This window comes from Oncorhynchus nerka, linkage group LG1, assembly GCF_034236695.1.
Source record: "Oncorhynchus nerka isolate Pitt River linkage group LG1, Oner_Uvic_2.0, whole genome shotgun sequence".
NCBI classification, from domain to species: Eukaryota; Metazoa; Chordata; class Actinopteri; order Salmoniformes; family Salmonidae; genus Oncorhynchus; species Oncorhynchus nerka.
In genome coordinates this window covers 56,561,932-56,582,268 of record NC_088396.1, presented here as the reverse complement: position 1 = coordinate 56,582,268, position 20,337 = coordinate 56,561,932, and the positions used below count along the sequence as shown (strand labels likewise).

The 20,337-nt window shown below is 44.7% G+C and overlaps 1 protein-coding gene across 1 annotated transcript in view; it reads left to right on the top strand.

Annotated features, from left to right (window-relative positions):
* The window catches only part of bmpr2b (bone morphogenetic protein receptor, type II b (serine/threonine kinase)), a gene marked incomplete at its 3' end in the record, with an annotated part of 125,324 nt that overhangs the window by 38,446 nt on the left and 66,541 nt on the right, over window positions 1-20,337 (top strand). Inside the window, exons 2-3 of the mRNA XM_065019706.1 lie at window positions 10,327-10,560; window positions 11,959-12,135. Coding sequence (XP_064875778.1) covers window positions 10,327-10,560; window positions 11,959-12,135 — 411 coding nt within the window. The remainder of the gene's footprint in view (window positions 1-10,326; window positions 10,561-11,958; window positions 12,136-20,337) is intronic.

Sequence of the window (20,337 nt, the reverse complement as noted above, 5' to 3'; positions counted from 1 at the left end):
TGTTGCGTTTACTCCTAAAAGACCAGCCGGACAGCAGCCAACACAGGGCAAATTACACCGCGGGAAAGGCAATAAGACTCTCTCACTCACTGATACTTACAGGCTGTAAATGAAGTTTCTGTTACATAATACTCAGCCCAAATTCTTAGGCTGAACTAGATTGAGAAGACCATGCTGATACATGCTAACGCTGAGTATCTGAAGCTGAGGGTTTTGTGGCTAGACTCTTCTTTTTTTTTTTTATATAAGCTTAGTGTGAGATCTTTTGTGGACGTGTGTGTCATCTGCCTCACGTGGCACATTCTCTCTGTAGCAGCGACAGAGCAGAGGAGCAGTTCTCTAGTGTTTACCACGGTTAGAGAGCCACTCTCTTGGACATCATGAACACAGTGTCCCAGGGGGCTGTACATAATCAACCTGTGGCTGTACTAGACCCGAGACAACCAGAGACCAGCTCTGCACATCACAGGCTCACTACCGTAGTTGTGTTATTTCCCAATTTTGTGTGTGTCTCTCTCTCTATCTCTGTCTCTCTGTCTCTCTCTGTCTCTCTCTCTCTCTGTCTCTCTCTGTCTCTCTCTCTCTCTCTCTCTCTCTCTCTCTCTGTCTCTCTGTCTGTCTCTCTCTGCTCTTTGCCATTTAGTTTTCTGTTCTTCCTACTTGTACCTTGCATCTCACCAACTTGTCAAATCAAATCAAATCAAATTTTATTTGTCACATACACATGGTTAGCAGATGTTAATGCAAGTGTAGCGAAATGCTTGTGCTTCAAGTTCCGACAATGCAGTGATAACCAACAAGTAATCTAACTAACAATTCTAAAACTACTGTCTTATACACAGTGTAAGGGGATAAAGAATATGTACATAAGGATATATGAGTGAGTGATGGTACAGAGCAGCATACAGTAGATGGTATCGAGTACAGTATATACATATGAGATGAGTATGTAGACAAAGTAAACAAAGTGGCATAGTTAAAGTGGCTAGTGATACATGTATTACATAAGGATGCAGTCGATGATGTAGAGTACAGTATATACGTATGCATATGAGATGAATAATGTAGGGTAAGTAACATTATATAAGGTAGCATTGTTTAAAGTGGCTAGTGATATATTTACATCATTTCCCATCAATTCCCATTATTAAAGTGGCTGGAGTTGGGTCAGTGTCAATGACAGTGTGTTGGCAGCAGCCACTCAATGGTGGCTGTTTAACAGTCTGATAGCCTTGAGATAGAAGCTGTTTTTCAGTCTCTCAGTCCCAGCTTTGATGCACCTGTACTGACCTCGCCTTCTGGATGATAGCGGGGTGAACAGGCAGTGGTTCGGGTGGTTGATGTCCTTGATGATCTTTATGGCCTTCCTGTAACATCGGGTGGTGTAGGTGTCCTGGAGGGCAGGTAGTTTGCCCCGGTGATGCGTTGTGCAGACCTCACTACCCTCTGGAGAGCCTTACGGTTGAGGGCGGAGCAGTTGCCGTACCAGGCGGTGATACAGCCCGCCAGGATGCTCTCGATTGTGCATCTGTAGAAGTTTGTGAGTGCTTTTGGTGACAAGCCGAATTTCTTCAGCCTCCTGAGGTTGAAGAGGCGCTGCTGCGCCTTCTTCACGACGCTGTCAGTGTGAGTGGACCAATTCAGTTTGTCTGTGATGTGTATGCCGAGGAACTTAAAACTTGCTACCCTCTCCACTACTGTTCCATCGATGTGGATAGGGGTGTTCCCTCTGCTGTTTCCTGAAGTCCACAATCATCTCCTTAGTTTTGTTGACGTTGAGTGTGAGGTTATTTTCCTGACACCACACTCCGAGGGCCCTCACCTCCTCCCTGTAGGCCGTCTCGTCGTTGTTGGTAATCAAGCCTACCACTGTTGTGTCGTCCGCAAACTTGATGATTGAGTTGGAGGCGTGCGTGGCCACGCAGTCGTGGGTGAACAGGGAGTACAGGAGAGGGCTCAGAACGCACCCTTGTGGGGCCCCCGTGTTGAGGATCAGCGGGGAGGAGATGTTGTTGCCTACCCTCACCAACTGGGGGCGGCCCGTCAGGAAGTCCAGTACCCAGTTGCACAGGGAGGGTCGAGACCCAGGGTCTCGAGTTGATGACGAGCTTGGAGGGTACTATGGTGTTGAATGCCGAGCTGTAGTCGATGAACAGCATTCTCACATAGGTATTCCTCTTGTCCAGCTGGGTTAGGGCAGTGTGCAGTGTGGTTGAGATTGCATCGTCTGTGGACCTATTTGGGCGGTAAGCAAATTGGAGTGGGTCTAGGGTGTCAGGTAGGGTGGAGGTGATATGGTCCTTGACTAGTCTCTCAAAGCACTTCATGATGACGGAAGTGAGTGCTACGGGCGGTAGTCGTTTAGCTCAGTTACCTTAGCTTTCTTGGGAACAGGAACAATGGTGGCCCTCTTGAAGCATGTGGGAACAGCAGACTGGTATAGGGATTGATTGAATATGTCCGTAAACACACCGGCCAGCTGGTCTGCGCATGCTCTGAGGGCGCGGCTGGGGATGCCGTCTGGGCCTGCAGCCTTGCGAGGGTTAACACGTTTAAATGTCTTACTCACCTCGGCTGCAGTGAAGGAGAGACCGCATGTTTTCGTTGCAGGCCGTGTCAGTGGCACTGTATTGTCCTCAAAGCGGGCAAAAAGTTATTTAGTCTGCCTGGGAGCAAGACATCCTGGTCCGTGACTGGGCTGGGTTTCTTCTTGTAGTCCGTGATTGACTGTAGACCCTGCCACATGCCTCTTGTGTCTGAGCCATTGAATTGAGATTCCACTTTGTCTCTGTACTGACGCTAGCTTGTTTAATAGCCTCGGAGGGAATAGCTGCATTGTTTATATTCGGACATGTTACCAGACACCTTGCCCTGATTAAAAGCAGTGGTTCGCTTTCAGTTTCACGCGAATGCTGCCATCAATCCACGGTTTCTGGTTTGGGAATGTTTTTATCGTTGCTATGGGAACGACATCTTCGACGCACGTTCTAATGAACTCGCACACCGAATCAGCGTATTCGTCAATATTTTCATCTGACGCAGATTTGAAACATGTCCCAGTCCACGTGATGGAAGCAGTCTTGGAGTGTGGAGTCAGCTTGGTCGGACCAGCGTTGGACAGACCTCAGCGTGGGAGCCTCTTGTTTAAGTTTCTGTCTGTAGGCAGGGATCAACAAAATGGAGTCGTGGTCAGCTTTTCCGAAGGGGGCGGGGCAGGGCCTTATATGCAGTCGCGGAAGTTAGAGTAACAATGATCCAAGGTTTTACCACCCCTGGTTGCGCAATCGATATGCTGATAAAATTTAGGGAGTCTTGTTTTCAGATTAGCTTTGTTAAAATCCCCAGCTACAATGAATGCAGCCTCCGGATAAATGGTTTCCAGTTTGTGATCCTGTAATTCTTCTTCTTTGTTGATATGAACCTGCAACCAGTCAACATCTATTGAGCAGTCAGTACTGTTAATAAATGGAAAGCACAATGTTCAGGGCCATACAATTCATCCATTGTACAGTATACAGCCTACAATGCACTGTACTACAGTATCCATTCTCAGACGTTCTCCTTCCCACCTTCAACAACCTGTTTGCTCTCTGAACTGGCTTATAGTGGTTGTGTCGCATCATTTGAAACAGGTTAAATCAATTTTGAGTGGTTGTGTTCAATCAATGACATGTGTTCTCTATTTTGTATTTGATTGTTGCCACTTGTGTTTACCAGTATGGATGACATGTGCATTAGAGTGCAGAATGTGTTTTGAGTTTTGCTGAAAAGTCTAAGTGAGATCTGCAAACGGTGTTTTATCATGTGAAATGGTTGAAGGTATTGACAACAGACTGCATAATTAGCTAAATGAGTCCAGGCAACGGAGAACTTTGTTCAGCCAAATGGGTTTTAGTGTTTTAGCAATTGAGAAAAACTGTAACATTGCCAAAGCAAGTGAGGTAGATAATATACAAAAGTGAAATAAACAATAAAAATTAACAGTAGTTTCAAAACAATAAATTACAAATGTCATATTATATATATATACAGTGTTTTAACAATATACAAATGGTTAAAGTACACAAGGGAAAATAAATAAGCATAAATATGGGTTGTATTTACAATAATGTTTGTTCTTCACTGGTTGCCCTTTTCTTGTGGCAACAGGTCACAAATCTTGCTGCTGTGATGTCACACTGTGGAATTTCACCCAGTAGATATGGGAGTTTATCAATATCGGGTTTGTTTTCAAATTCTTTGTGGATCTGTGTCATCTGAGGGAAATATGTATCTCTGTTTAGGGCCAAATAGCATTCTAGTTTGCTCAGTTTTTTTGTTAATTCTTTCCAATGTGTCAAGTAAATATCTTTTTGTTTTCTCATGATTTGGATCTAATGTGTTGCTGTCTTGGGGCTCTGTGGGGTGTGTTTGTGTTTGTGAACAGAGCCCCAGGACCAGCTTGCTTAGGGGACTCTTCTCCAGGTTCATCTCTCTGTACTTTGAGATCAAGGATCTCTCTGTACTTTGCTCTGTTCATCTTTGCCTCGATCCTGGCTAGTCTCCCAGTCCCTGCCACTGAAAAACATCCCCACAGCATGATGCTGCCACCACCATGCTTCACCGTAGGGATGGTGCCAGGTTTCCTCCAGACGCTTGGCATTCAGGCCAAAGAGTTAAATCTTGATTTCATCAGACCAGAGAATCTTATTTCTCATGGTCTGAGAGTCCTTTAGGCCTGATTGGTGGAGTGCTGCAGAGATGGTTGTCCTTCTGGAAGGTTCTCCCATCTCCACAGAGGAACCTTGGACCTCTGTCAGAGTGACCATCGGGTTCTTAGTCATCTCCCTGACCAAGGCCCTTCTCCCCCGATTGCTCAGTTTGGCCGGGCGGCCAGCTCTAGGAAGAGTCTTGGTGGTTCCAAACTTCTTCCATTTAGTCTTGGACCCAGTTGCACAGGGAGGGGTTCAGTCCCAGGACCCTGAGTTCAGTGATGAGCTTGAGGGACACTATGGTGCTGAAAACCAAGCTGTAGTCAATGAACAGCATCCTCTTGTCCAGGTGGGAGAGTGTGCAGAACAGTGGCTATTACATCACCTGTGGATCTGTTGTAGTGGGTCCTGGTTGGCGGGCAAGGTGGAGGTGGTTCCCTGATTAGCCTCGTGACGACATAAGTGCTACAGGGCTTGACCTGTCATTTACAGGGCTTAATCTGTCATTTACAGGGCTTGACCATCACTAGTCATTTACAGGGCTTGACCATCACTAGTCATTTACAGGGCTTGATCTGTCATTTACAGGGCTTGACCATCACTAGTCATTTACAGGGCTTGACCATCACTAGTCATTTACAGGGCCTGACGATCACTAGTCATTTACAGGGCTTGACCTGTCATTTACAGGGCTTGACCATCACTAGTCATTTACAGGGCTTGATCTGTCATTTACAGGGCTTGACCATCACTAGTCATTTACAGGGCTTGATCTGTCATTTACAGGGCTTGACCATCACTAGTCATTTACAGGGCTTGATCTGTCATTTACAGGGCTTGACCATCACTAGTCATTTACAGGGCTTGACCATCACTAGTCATTTACAGGGCCTGACGATCACTAGTCATTTACAGGGCTTGACCATCACTAGTCATTTACAGGGCTTGACCATCACTAGTCATTTACAGGGCTTGACCATCACTAGTCATTTACAGGGCTTGACCATCACTAGTCATTTACAGGGCCTGACCATCACTAGTCATTTACAGGGCCTGACCATCACTAGTCATTTACAGGGCCTGACCATCACTAGTCATTTACAGGGCCTGACCATCACTAGTCATTTACAGGGCCTGACCATCACTAGTCATTTACAGGGCCTGACCATCACTAGTCATTTACAGGGCCTGACCATCACTAGTCATTTACAGGGCCTGACCATCACTAGTCATTTACAGGGCCTGACCATCACTAGTCATTTACAGGGCCTGACCATCACTAGTCATTTACAGGGCCTGACCATCACTAGTCATTTACAGGGCCTGACGATCACTTGTTCAGGCAGTAGGACAGATTTGTGACTAGTTCAGACAGTAGGACAGATTTGTGACTAGTTCAGACAGTAGGACAGATTTGTGACTTGTTCAGGCAGTAGGACAGATTTGTGACTTGTTCAGGCAGTAGGACAGATTTGTGACTAGTTCAGACAGTAGGACAGATTTGTGACTAGTTCAGACAGTAGGACAGATTTGTGACTAGTTCAGACAGTAGGACAGATTTGTGACTTGTTCAGGCAGTAGGACAGATTTTTGACTTGTTCAGGCAGTAGGACAGATTTGTGACTTGTTCAGGCAGTAGGACAGATTTGCGACTAGTTCAGACAGTAGGACAGATTTGTGACTAGTTCAGTTAGTAGGACAGATTTGTGACTTGTTCAGGCAGTAGGACAGATTTGTGACTTGTTCAGGCAGTAGGACAGATTTGTGACTTGTTCAGGCAGTAGGACAGATTTGTGACTAGTTCAGACAGTAGGACAGATTTGTGACTTGTTCAGGCAGTAGGACAGATTTGTGACTTGTTCAGACAGTAGGACAGATTTGTGACTAGTTCAGACAGTAGGACAGATTTGTGACTAGTTCAGACAGTAGGACAGATTTGTGACTTGTTCAGGCAGTAGGACAGATTTGTGACTTGTTCAGGCAGTAGGACAGATTTGTGACTAGTTCAGACAGTAGGACAGATTTGTGACTATTTCAGACAGTAGGACAGATTTGTGACTAGTTCAGGCAGTAGGACAGATTTGTGACTAGTTCAGACAGTAGGACAGATTTGCGACTTGTTCAGGCAGTAGGACAGATTTGTGACTAGTTCAGACAGTAGGACAGATTTGTGACTTGTTCAGGCAGTAGGACAGATTTGTGACTTGTTCAGACAGTAGGACAGATTTGTGACTTGTTCAGACAGTAGGACAGATTTGTGACTTGTCCCAAAGCTCAAGTCACTTTTACATGTTAACATCGTCGTATGGTGCTATATTTTTTACAGTAGAGAATCAGACAGAATTGTATACTTGCACTCTGTCTTTTGGCTTCTTTTCCTATTCCAACCTGTCTGAAAATACAACGCTGCCCCTTTAAGACTCTCCTAGGAGGATGATTGGCCACCCCTTGGTAGCCTATAAAATAACAGAACACACATCTTACAGCAAAACAAACCTTGCCAGCTTCTCAGGACCTGAACAACCAGGACCACAACAGTAGGCAGTCCCTCCTTTAAAGTAGCCGGGGTTGCTGTGATACCTTACTGTGATACCTTACTGTGGTACCTTACTGTGGTACCTTACTGTGATACCTTACTGTGGTACCTTACTGTGGTACCTTACTGTGGTACCTTACTGTGATACCTTACTGTGGTACCTTACTGTGATTCCTTACTGTGGTACCTTACTGTGGTACCTTACTGTGATACCTTACTGTGGTACCTTACTGTGGTACCTTACTGTGGTACCTTACTGTGATTCCTTACTGTGGTACCTTACTGTGGTACCTTACTGTGATACCTTACTGTGATACCTTACTGTGATACCTTACTGTGATACCTTACTGTGGTACCTTACTGTGGTACCTTACTGTGATACCTTGTACATAGACTGCTTACAGGGTAAGGAAACCTATGTCATTTTGTAATTTGGGTGAACTATCCCTTTAACATTAGATTTGAAACCTAACCTTAAACCCAACCACACTGCTAACCTAAACCAAACCTTAAAACCAACCACACTGCTAACCTAACCTTAAACCCAACCACACTGCTAACCTAACCTTAAACCCAACCACACTGCTAACCTAAACCAAACCTTAAAACCAACCAAACTGCTAACCTAACCTAAACCAAACCTTAAACCCAACCAAACTGCTAACCTAACCTAAACCAAACCTTAAACCCAACCACACTGCTAACCTAAACCAAACCTTAAAACCAACCACACTGCTAACCTAACCTAAACCAAACCTTAAAACCAACCAAACTGCTAACCTAACCTAAACCAAACCTTAAACCCAACCAAACTGCTAACCTAACCTAAACCAAACCTTAAACCCAACCACACACATGGTAACTCTATCAGGATAACATGGTAACTCTAGCAGGATAACATGGTAACTCTAGCAGGATAACATGGTAACTCTAGCAGGATAACATGGTAACTCTAGCAGGATAACATGGTAACTCTAGCAGGATAACATGGTAACTCTAGCAGGATAACATGGTAACTCTAGCAGGATAACATGGTAACTCTAGCAGGATAACATGGTAACTCTAGCAGGATAACATGGTAACTCCAGCAGGATAACATGGTAACTCCAGCAGGATAACATGGTAACTCCAGCAGGATAACATGGTAACTCTAGCAGGATAACATGGTAACTCTAGCAGGATAACATGGTAACTCTAGCAGGATAACATGGTAACTCTAGCAGGATAACATGGTAACTCTAGTAGGATAACATGGTAACTCCAGCAGGATAACATGGTAGCTCTAGCAGGATAACATGGTAACTCTAGCAGGATAACATGGTAACTCTAGCAGGATAACATGGTAACTCTAGCAGGATAACATGGTAGCTCTAGCAGGATAACATGGTAGCTCTAGCAGGATAACATGGTAACTCTAGCAGGATAACATGGTAACTCTAGCAGGATAACATGGTAACTCTAGCAGGATAACATGGTAACTCTAGCAGGATAACATGGTAGCTCTAGCAGGATAACATGGTAGCTCTAGCAGGATAACATGGTAACTCTAGCAGGATAACATGGTAACTCTAGCAGGATAGCAGCATTATTGACAATACAAGCTCTGTAATGGTACGTGTTCACTTGCGTGACTAAGGGTGTGTGTACGGCAGGTGTAGAGTCTCCAGAACTCCTGCCCAGGTGTTCTGTTCTGTACTCTACCGGCCCCCCATGTTACCTACAGTTCATCCCCCCATGTGAATACCTGGTTACCTACAGTTCATCCCCCCATGTGAATACCTGATTACCTACAGTTCACCCCTCCCATGTGAATACCTGGTTACCTACAGTTCACCCCCCCCCCCCATGTGAATACCTGGTTACCTACAGTTCATCCCCCCATGTGAATACCTGGTTACCTACAGTTCATCCCCTCATGTGAATACCTGATTACCTACAGTTCATCCCCCCCATGTGAATACCTGGTTACCTACAGTTCATCCCCCCATGTGAATACCTGGTTACCTACAGTTCATCCCCCCATGTGAATACCTGGTTACCTACAGTTCATCCCCCATGTGAATACCTGGTTACCTACAGTTCATCCCCCATGTGAATACCTGATTACCTACAGTTCATCCCCCATGTGAATACCTGATTACCTACAGTTCATACCCCAATGTGAATACCTGGTTACCTACAGTTCATCCCCCATGTGAATACCTGGTTACCTACAGTTCATCCCCCATGTGAATACCTGATTACCTACAGTTCATCCCCCCCATGTGAATACCTGATTACCTACAGTTCATCCCCCCCATGTGAATACCTGATTACCTACAGTTCATCCCCCAATGTGAATACCTGGTTACCTACAGTTCATCCCCCCATGTGAATACCTGATTACCTACAGTTCATCCCCCCATGTGAATACCTGATTACCTACAGTTCATCACCCCATGTGAATACCTGGTTACCTACAGTTCATCCCCCATGTGAATACCTGATTACCTACAGTACATCCCCCCATGTGAATACCTGGTTACCTACAGTTCATCCCCCCATGTGAATACCTGGTTACCTACAGTTCATCCCCCCCATTTGAATACCTGGTTACCTACAGTTCATCCCCCCATGTGAATACCCCCATCCAGACCCATGCTGCCTGCTGCTGAGTAGTTAACTAGATAAAGATAACAAAAAGCTTTACCAAACCCGAAAAATCTATTTCCTTTTCTGTCTCAGAAGTGCAAATTATTTTCACTAACCTCTCCCCTCTCCCTCTCCCTCCCTCTCTCTCTCTCTCTCTCTCTCTCTCTCTCTCTCTCTCTCTCTCTCTCTCTCTCTCTCTCCCTCTCCCTCTCTCCCTCTCTCCTCTCTCTCTCTCTCTCTGTCTCTCTCTCTCTCTCTCTCTCTCTCTCTCTCTCTCTCTCTCTCTCTCTCCCTCTCTCTCTCTCTCTCTCCTCTCTCTCCCTGTCTCTCTCTCCCTCTCTCCCTCTCTCTCTCTCTCTCTCTCCTCTCTCTCTCTCTCTCTCTCTCTCTCTCTCTCTCTCTCTCTCTCCCCTCTCCCTCCCTCTCTCTCTCTCTCTCCCTCTCCCCTCTCCCTCTCTCTCCACCTAGCTGCCCAGAGCGAGGAGCGTGAGTGTGCCTTCAACGACCAGCAGCAGCAGTATGAGGAGCAGCGTGTGGGAGGAGCAGTGGGAGGAGCCGGAGGAGCAGGGGGAGGAGCAGTGGGAGGAGCAGGAGACTGGCCTATGACCAGAGAGAATACTACTATACGCTGCAGTAAGGGCTCTCGATGCTATGGCCTGTGGGAGAAGACTAGAGACGGAGAGATACACCTGGTCAAACAGGGTACGTCTACACACACAATACACTCACTAGAGACCTGGTCAAACAGGGTACGTCTGCTCTCTCAATACACACACTCACTAGAGACCTTCAAACAGGGTACGTCTACACACACAATACACTCACTAGAGACCTGGTCAAACAGGGTACGTCTGCTCTCTCAATACACACACTCACTAGAGACCTTCAAACAGGGTACGTCTACACACACAATACACTCACTAGAGACCTGGTCAAACAGGGTACGTCTGCTCTCTCAATACACACACTCACTAGAGACCTTCAAACAGGGTACGTCTGCTCTCTCAATACACACACTCACTAGAGACCTTCAAACAGGGTACGTCTGCTCTCTCAATACACACACTCACTAGATACCTTCAAACAGGGTACGTCTGCGTGTCTGTCCTGTCCTGTCTGTCCGTCTGTCTGTCTGTCTGGTGTTTGTTCTTCACTGGTTGCCATTTTCTTGTGGCAACAGGTCACAAATCTTGCTGCTGTGATGTCACACTGTGGTATTTCACCCAGTAGATATGGGAGTTTGTTTTCAAATTCTTTGTGGGTCTGTGTAATCTGAGGGAAATATGTGTCTCTAATATGGTCATACATTGGGCAGGAGGTTAGGAAGTGCAGCTCAGTTTCCACCTCATTTTGTGGGCAGTGAGCACATAGCCTGTCTTCTCTTGAGAGCCATGTCTGTCTACGGCGGCCTTTCTCAATAGCAAGGCTATGCTCACTGAGTCTGTACATAGTCAAAGCTTTCCTTAAGTTTGGGTCAGTCACAGTGGTCAGGTATTCTGCCACTGTGTACTCTCTGTTTAGGGCCAAATAGCATTCTAGTTTGCTCTGTTTTTTTGTTAATTCTTTCCAATGTGTCAAGTAATTACCTTTTTTGTTTTCTCATGATTTGGTTGTGTCTAATTGTGTTGCTGTCCAGGACCAGCTTGCTTAGGGGACTCTTCTCCAGGTTCATCTCTCTGTAGGTGATGGCTTTGTTATGGAAGGTTTGGGAATCGCTTCCTTTTAGGTGGTTGTAGAATTTAATGTCTATTTTCTGGATTTTTATCATTATTGGGTATCGGCCTAATTCTGCTCTTCATGCATTATTTGGTGTTTTACGTTGTACACGGGATATTTTTGCAGACTTCTGCATACGGTCTCAATTTGGTATTTGGCCCATTTTGTGAATTCTTGGTTGGTGTCTTTCTGTCACTCACTCACTCACTCACTCACTCACTCACTCACTCACTCACTCACTCACTCACTCACACACTCAGTCACTCACTCACACACTCAGTCACTCACTCACTCACTCTGACCCACACAGTGTTTATAATCAAACACACAGTCACATCCTGTCCGCAGCAGTCTCTCATCCTCCTCTCTCTCCTCCTCCTCCAGGATGCTGGACTCACATCGGGGACCAGCAGGAGTGCCATGACGACCGTTGCGTGGTTACCACCACTCCGTCTCAGATCCAGAACGGGACGTATAGGTTCTGCTGCTGTAGCACCAACATGTGTAACGTCAACTTCACCGAGGACTTCCCCCCGCCCAGCCCCACCTCTGCACAGCTATGTAAGTATGATGACCCCTGACACTTAACCTCTAACCCCTGACCCTCCGCCCAGCCCCACCTCTGCACAGCTATGTAAGTACCATAACCCCTGACACTTAACCTCTAACCCCTGACCCTCCGCCCAGCCCCACCTCTGCACAGCTATGTAAGTACCATAACCCCTGACACTTAACCTCTAACCCCTGACCCTCCGCCCAGCCTCTCTGTAAAGCCATTCTGCTCAGCGATAAAGCTATAAGATGGTATGATCATATCACTGTGACTAACTACTGAAACATTTGGCTCAGCGACAACAATCTTTACAGCCATTATAAAAGCATTGAGTGAGTATTAGGTGAAATAACAGCCGAAGGGAAGGGGGGGATAATTCAGTGGAAGAATAGAGAGCAATGTCTCACCATGTTACTGTGGCTCATTGTTCTGATTACATCCTGTCTGTCTCTGTTACTATTTATAACCAAGACTGAGAGACTGTTATGTTGTTCTGATTAGCATGAGCTGTGTATTGTTCTGTTGACAATACATCAGCCTCTGACATCATGATGTGTATTGGTCTGTTGACATCAGCCTCTGACATCATGATGTGTATTGGTCTGTTGACATCAGCCTCTGACATCATGATGTGTATTGGTCTGTTGACATCAGCCTCTGACATCATGATGTGTATTGGTCTGTTGACATCAGCCTCTGACATCATGATGTGTATTGGTTGGACATCATGATGTGATTGGTCTGTTGACATCAGCCTCTGACATCATGATGTGTATTGGTCTGTTGACATCAGCCTCTGACATCATGATGTGTATTGGTCTGTTGACATCAGCCTCTGACATCATGATGTGTATTGGTCTGTTGACATCAGCCTCTGACATCATGATGTGTATTGGTCTGTTGACATCAGGCTCTGACATCATGATGTGCATTGGTCTGTTGACAATACATCAGCCTCTGACATCATGATGTGTATTGGTCTGTTGACATCAGCCTCTGACATCATGATGTGTATTGGTCTGTTGACATCAGCCTCTGACATCATGATGTGTATTGGTCTGTTGACATCAGCCTCTGACATCATGATGTGCATTGGTCTGTTGACATCAGCCTCTGACATCATGATGTGTATTGGTCTGTTGACATCAGCCTCTGACATCATGATGTGTATTGGTCTGTTGACATCAGCCTCTGACATCATGATGTGTATTGGTCTGTTGACAATACATCAGCCTCTGACGTCATGATGTGTATTGGTCTGTTGACATCAGCCTCTGACATCATGATGTGTACTTCTTGGTTCAGGTGAGTATCCTAGCCAGGTAGAACTCATTGTGGAGTGCTGTGTGCTGGTTCTTTTCGGTGTGAGGGTCAGTGTGGTAGCTTTATGCTGGGTTTATATAGACCAACCAGGGGAGTCTGCTTAGCAGCACAATGCCCGTCTCCTTAGAGTTGCTGCAGAGAGAGAGAGAAAGCAGGAGAGACAGACGGGAGAGCCTGGAGGGTACTGGTTAGTTACTGGTTAGGGTACTGGTTAGGGTACTGGTTAGTTACTGGTTAGGGTACTGGTTAGGGTACTGGTTAGTTACTGGTTAGTTACTGGTTAGGGTACTGGATAGTTACTGGTTAGGGTACTGGTTAGTTACTGGTTAGGGTACTGGTTAGGGTACTGGTTAGTTACTGGTTAGGGTACTGGTTAGTTACTGGTTAGGGTACTGGTTAGTTACTGGTTAGGTTACTGGTTAGGGTACTGGTTAGTTACTGGTTAGGGTACTGGTTAGTTACTGGTTAGGGTACTGGCGGCCTCCACACAGAACCTGGCTCCGCTTCTCTGTCACTCCCCAACAACACTACTGAGACACACCGCGTGATGGAGTCTAACAGAACAACACTACTGAGTAATACTGCCTGATGGAGTCTAACAGAACAACACTACTGAGTAATACTGCCTGATGGAGTCTAACAGAACAACACTACTGAGTAATACTGCCTGATGGAGTCTAACAGAACAACACTACTGAGTAATACTGCCTGATGGAGTCTAACAGAACAACACTACTGAGTAATACTGCCTGATGGAGTCTAACAGAACAACACTACTGAGTAATACTGTCTAAAGTAGTGCACTATATAGTGAATAGGGCTCTGGTCTAAAGTAGTGCTCTATATAGGGAATAGGGCTCTGGTCTAAAGTAGTGCACTATATAGGGAATAGGGCTCTGGTCTAAAGTAGTGCACTATATAGGGAATAGGGCTCTGGTCTAAAGTAGTGCACTATATAGGGAATAGGGCTCTGGTCTAAAGTAGTGCTCTATATGGGGAATAGGGCTCTGGTCTAAAGTAGTGCACTATATAGGGAATAGGGCTCTGGTCTAAAGTAGTGCACTATATAGGGAATAGGGCTCTGGTCTAAAGTAGTGCACTATATAGGGAATAGGGCTCTGGTCTAAAGTAGTGCTCTATATAGGGAATAGGGCTCTGGTCTATAGTAGTACCACTATATAGGGAATAGGGCCCTGGTCTATAGTAGTGCATTATATAGGGAATAGGGCTCTGGTCTATAGTAGTACCACTATATAGGGAATAGGGCCCTGGTCTATAGTAGTGCATTATATAGGGAATAGGGCTCTGGTCTATAGTAGTACCACTATATAGGGAATAGGGCCCTGGTCCATAGTAGTGCATTATATAGGGAATAGGGCTCTGGTCTATAGTAGTACCACTATATAGGGAATAGGGATCTGGTCTATAGTAGTGCACTATATAGGGAATAGGGCTCTGGTCTATAGTAGTAGCACTATATAGGGAATAGGGATCTGGTCTATAGTAGTACCACTATATAGGAATAGGGATCTGGTCATAGTAGTAGCACTATATAGGGAATAGGGATCTGGTCTATAGTAGTACCACTATATAGGGAATAGGGCTCTGGTCTATAGTAGTACCACTATATAGGGAATAGGGCTCTGGTCTATAGTAGTACCACTATATAGGGAATAGGGCTCTGGTCTATAGTAGTGCACTATATAGGGAATAGGGCTCTGGTCTATAGTAGTGCACTATATAGGGAATAGGGCTCTGGTCTATAGTAGTGCACTATATAGGGAATAGGGCTCTGGTCTATAGTAGTGCACTATATAGGGAATAGGGCTCTGGTCTATAGTAGTGCACTATATAGGGAATAGGGCTCTGGTCTATAGTAGTAGCACTATATAGGGAATAGGGCTCTGGTCTATAGTAGTACCACTATATAGGGAATAGGGCTCTGGTCTATAGTAGTACCACTATATAGGGAATAGGGCTCTGGTCTATAGTAGTGCACTATATAGGGAATAGGGCTCTGGTCTATAGTAGTGCACTATATAGGGAATAGGGATCTGGTCTATAGTAGTACCACTATATAGGGAATAGGGCTCTGGTCTAAAGTAGTGCTCTATATAGGGAATAGGGCTCTGGTCTATAGTAGTACCACTATATAGGGAATAGGGCCCTGGTCTATAGTAGTGCATTATATAGGGAATAGGGCTCTGGTCTATAGTAGTACCACTATATAGGGAATAGGGCCCTGGTCTATAGTAGTGCATTATATAGGAATAGGGCTCTGGTCTATAGTAGTACCACTATATAGGGAATAGGGCCCTGGTCCATAGTAGTGCATTATATAGGGAATAGGGCTCTGGTCTATAGTAGTACCACTATATAGGGAATAGGGATCTGGTCTATAGTAGTGCACTATATAGGGAATAGGGCTCTGGTCTATAGTAGTAGCACTATATAGGAATAGGGATCTGGTCTATAGTAGTACCACTATATAGGGAATAGGGATCTGGTCTATAGTAGTAGCACTATATAGGGAATAGGGATCTGGTCTATAGTAGTACCACTATATAGGAATAGGGCTCTGGTCTATAGTAGTACCACTATATAGGGAATAGGGCTCTGGTCTATAGTAGTACCACTATATAGGGAATAGGGCTCTGGTCTATAGTAGTGCACTATATAGGGAATAGGGCTCTGGTCTATAGTAGTGCACTATATAGGGAATAGGGCTCTGGTCTATAGTAGTGCACTATATAGGGAATAGGGCTCTGGTCTATAGTAGTGCACTATATAGGGAATAGGGCTCTGGTCTATAGTAGTGCACTATATAGGGAATAGGGCTCTGGTCTATAGTAGTAGCACTATATAGGGAATAGGGCTCTGGTCTATAGTAGTACCACTATATAGGGAATAGGGCTCTGGTCTATAGTAGTACCACTATATAGGGAATAGGGCTCTGGTCTATAGTAGTGCACTATATAGGGAATAGGGCTCTGGTCTATAGTAGTGCACTATATAGGGAATAGGGATCTGGTCTATAGTAGTACCACTATATAGGGAATAGGGCTCTGGTCTAAAGTAGTGCTCTATATAGGGAATAGGGCTCTGGTCTATAGTAGTACCACTATATAGGGAATAGGGCCCTGGTCTATAGTAGTGCATTATATAGGGAATAGGGCTCTGGTCTATAGTAGTACCACTATATAGGGAATAGGGCCCTGGTCTATAGTAGTACCACTATATAGGGAATAGGGCCCTGGTCTATAGTAGTGCATTATATAGGGAATAGGGCTCTGGTCTATAGTAGTACCACTATATAGGGAATAGGGCCCTGGTCCATAGTAGTGCATTATATAGGGAATAGGGCTCTGGTCTATAGTAGTACCACTATATAGGGAATAGGGATCTGGTCTATAGTAGTGCACTATATAGGGAATAGGGCTCTGGTCTATAGTAGTAGCACTATATAGGGAATAGGGATCTGGTCTATAGTAGTACCACTATATAGGGAATAGGGATCTGGTCTATAGTAGTAGCACTATATAGGGAATAGGGATCTGGTCTATAGTAGTACCACTATATAGGGAATAGGGCTCTGGTCTATAGTAGTACCACTATATTTTGAATTTTTTTTGAATTTTACCTTTATTTAACTAGGCAAGTCAGTTAAGAACAAATTCTTATTTTCAATGACGGCCTAGGAACAGTGGGTTAACTGCCTGTTCAGGGGCAGAACGACAGATTTGTACCTTGTCAGCTCGGGGATTTGAACTTGCAACCTTTCAGTTACTAGTCCAACGCTCTAACCACTAGGCTACCCTGCCGCCCCTATATAGGGAATAGGGCTCTGGTCTATAGTAGTACCACTATATAGGGAATAGGGCTCTGGTCTATAGTAGTGCACTATATAGGGAATAGGGCTCTGGTCTATAGTAGTGCACTATATAGGGAATAGGGCTCTGGTCTATAGTAGTGCACTATATAGGGAATAGGGCTCTGGTCTATAGTAGTGCACTATATAGGGAATAGGGCTCTGGTCTATAGTAGTGCACTATATAGGGAATAGGGCTCTGGTCTATAGTAGTAGCACTATATAGGGAATAGGGCTCTGGTCTATAGTAGTACCACTATATAGGGAATAGGGCTCTGGTCTATAGTAGTACCACTATATAGGGAATAGGGCTCTGGTCTATAGTAGTGCACTATATAGGGAATAGGGCTCTGGTCTATAGTAGTGCACTATATAGGGAATAGGGATCTGGTCTATAGTAGTACCACTATATAGGGAATAGGGCTCTGGTCTATAGTAGTACCACTATATAGGGAATAGGGCTCTGGTCTATAGTAGTGCACTATATAGGGAATAGGGCTCTGGTCTATAGTAGTACCACTATATAGGGAATAGGGCCCTGGTCCATAGTAGTGCATTATATAGGGAATAGGGCTCTGGTCTATATTAGTACCACTATATAGGGAATAGGGCTCTGGTCTATAGTAGTACCACTATATAGGGAATAGGGCTCTGGTCTATAGTAGTACCACTACTATAGGGAATAGGGATCTGGTCTATAGTAGTGCACTATATAGGGAATAGGGCTCTGGTCTATAGTAGTACCACTATATAGGGAATAGGGCTCTGGTCTATAGTAGTACCACTATATAGGGAATAGGGCTCTGGTCTATAGTAGTGCACTATATAGGGAATAGGGCTCTGGTCTATAGTAGTACCACTATATAGGGAATAGGGATCTGGTCTATAGTAGTACCACTATATAGGGAATAGGGCTCTGGTCTGTAGTAGTGCACTATATAGGGAATAGGGCTCTGGTCTATAGTAGTGCACTATATAGGGAATAGGGCTCTGGTCTATAGTAGTGCACTATATAGGGAATAGGGATCTGGTCTATAGTAGTACCACTATATAGGGAATAGGGCTCTGGTCTATAATAGTACCACTATATAGGGAATAGGGCTCTGGTCTATAGTAGTGCACTATATAGGGAATAGGGCTCTGGTCTATAGTAGTGCACTATATAGGGAATAGGGATCTGGTCTATAGTAGTACCACTATATAGGGAATAGGGCTCTGGTCTATAGTAGTACCACTATATAGGGAATAGGGCTCTGGTCTATAGTAGTGCACTATATAGGAATAGGGCTCTGGTCTATAGTAGTACCACTATATAGGGAATAGGGCCCTGGTCCATAGTAGTGCATTATATAGGGAATAGGGCTCTGGTCTATATTAGTACCACTATATAGGGAATAGGGCTCTGGTCTATAGTAGTACCACTATATAGGGAATAGGGCTCTGGTCTATAGTAGTACCACTATATAGGGAATAGGGATCTGGTCTATAGTAGTACTATATAGGGAATAGGGCTCTGGTCTATAGTAGTACCACTATATAGGGAATAGGGCTCTGGTCTATAGTAGTACCACTATATAGGGAATAGGGCTCTGGTCTATAGTAGTGCACTAGGGAATAGGGCTCTGGTCTATAGTAGTACCACTATATAGGGAATAGGGATCTGGTCTATAGTAGTACCACTATATAGGGAATAGGGCTCTGGTCTGTAGTAGTGCACTATATAGGGAATAGGGCTCTGGTCTATAGTAGTGCACTATATAGGGAATAGGGCTCTGGTCTATAGTAGTGCACTATATAGGGAATAGGGATCTGGTCTATAGTAGTACCACTATATAGGGAATAGGGCTCTGGTCTATAGTAGTACCACTATATAGGGAATAGGGCTCTGGTCTATAGTAGTGCACTATATAGGGAATAGGGCTCTGGTCTATAGTAGTAGCACTATATAGGGAATAGGGCTCTGGTCTATAGTAGTACCACTATATAGGGAATAGGGCTCTGGTCTATAGTAGTACCACTATATAGGGAATAGGGCTCTGGTCTATAGTAGTGCACTATATAGGGAATAGGGCTCTGGTCTATAGTAGTGCACTATATAGGGAATAGGGATCTGGTCTATAGTAGTACCACTATATAGGGAATAGGGCTCTGGTCTAAAGTAGTGCTCTATATAGGGAATAGGGCTCTGGTCTATAGTAGTACCACTATATAGGGAATAGGGCCCTGGTCTATAGTAGTGCATTATATAGGGAATAGGGCTCTGGTCTATAGTTGTACCACTATATAGGGAATAGGGCCCTGGTCTATAGTAGTGCATTATATAGGGAATAGGGCTCTGGTCTATAGTAGTACCACTATATAGGGAATAGGGCCCTGGTCCATAGTAGTGCATTATATAGGGAATAGGGCTCTGGTCTATAGTAGTGCACTATATAGGGAATAGGGCTCTGGTCTATAGTAGTGCACTATATAGGGAATAGGGCTCTGGTCTATAGTAGTGCACTATATAGGGAATAGGGCTCTGGTCTATAGTAGTGCACTATATAGGGAATAGGGCTCTGGTCTATAGTAGTGCACTATATAGGGAATAGGGCTCTGGTCTATAGTAGTGCACTATATAGGGAATAGGGCTCTGGTCTATAGTAGTGCACTATATAGGGAATAGGGCTCTGGTCTATAGTAGTAGCACTATATAGGGAATAGGGCTCTGGTCTATAGTAGTACCACTATATAGGAATAGGGCTCTGGTCTATAGTAGTACCACTATATAGGGAATAGGGCTCTGGTCTATAGTAGTGCACTATATAGGGAATAGGGCTCTGGTCTATAGTAGTGCACTATATAGGGAATAGGGATCTGGTCTATAGTAGTACCACTATATAGGGAATAGGGCTCTGGTCTATAGTAGTACCACTATATAGGGAATAGGGCTCTGGTCTATAGTAGTGCACTATATAGGGAATAGGGCTCTGGTCTATAGTAGTACCACTATATAGGGAATAGGGCCCTGGTCCATAGT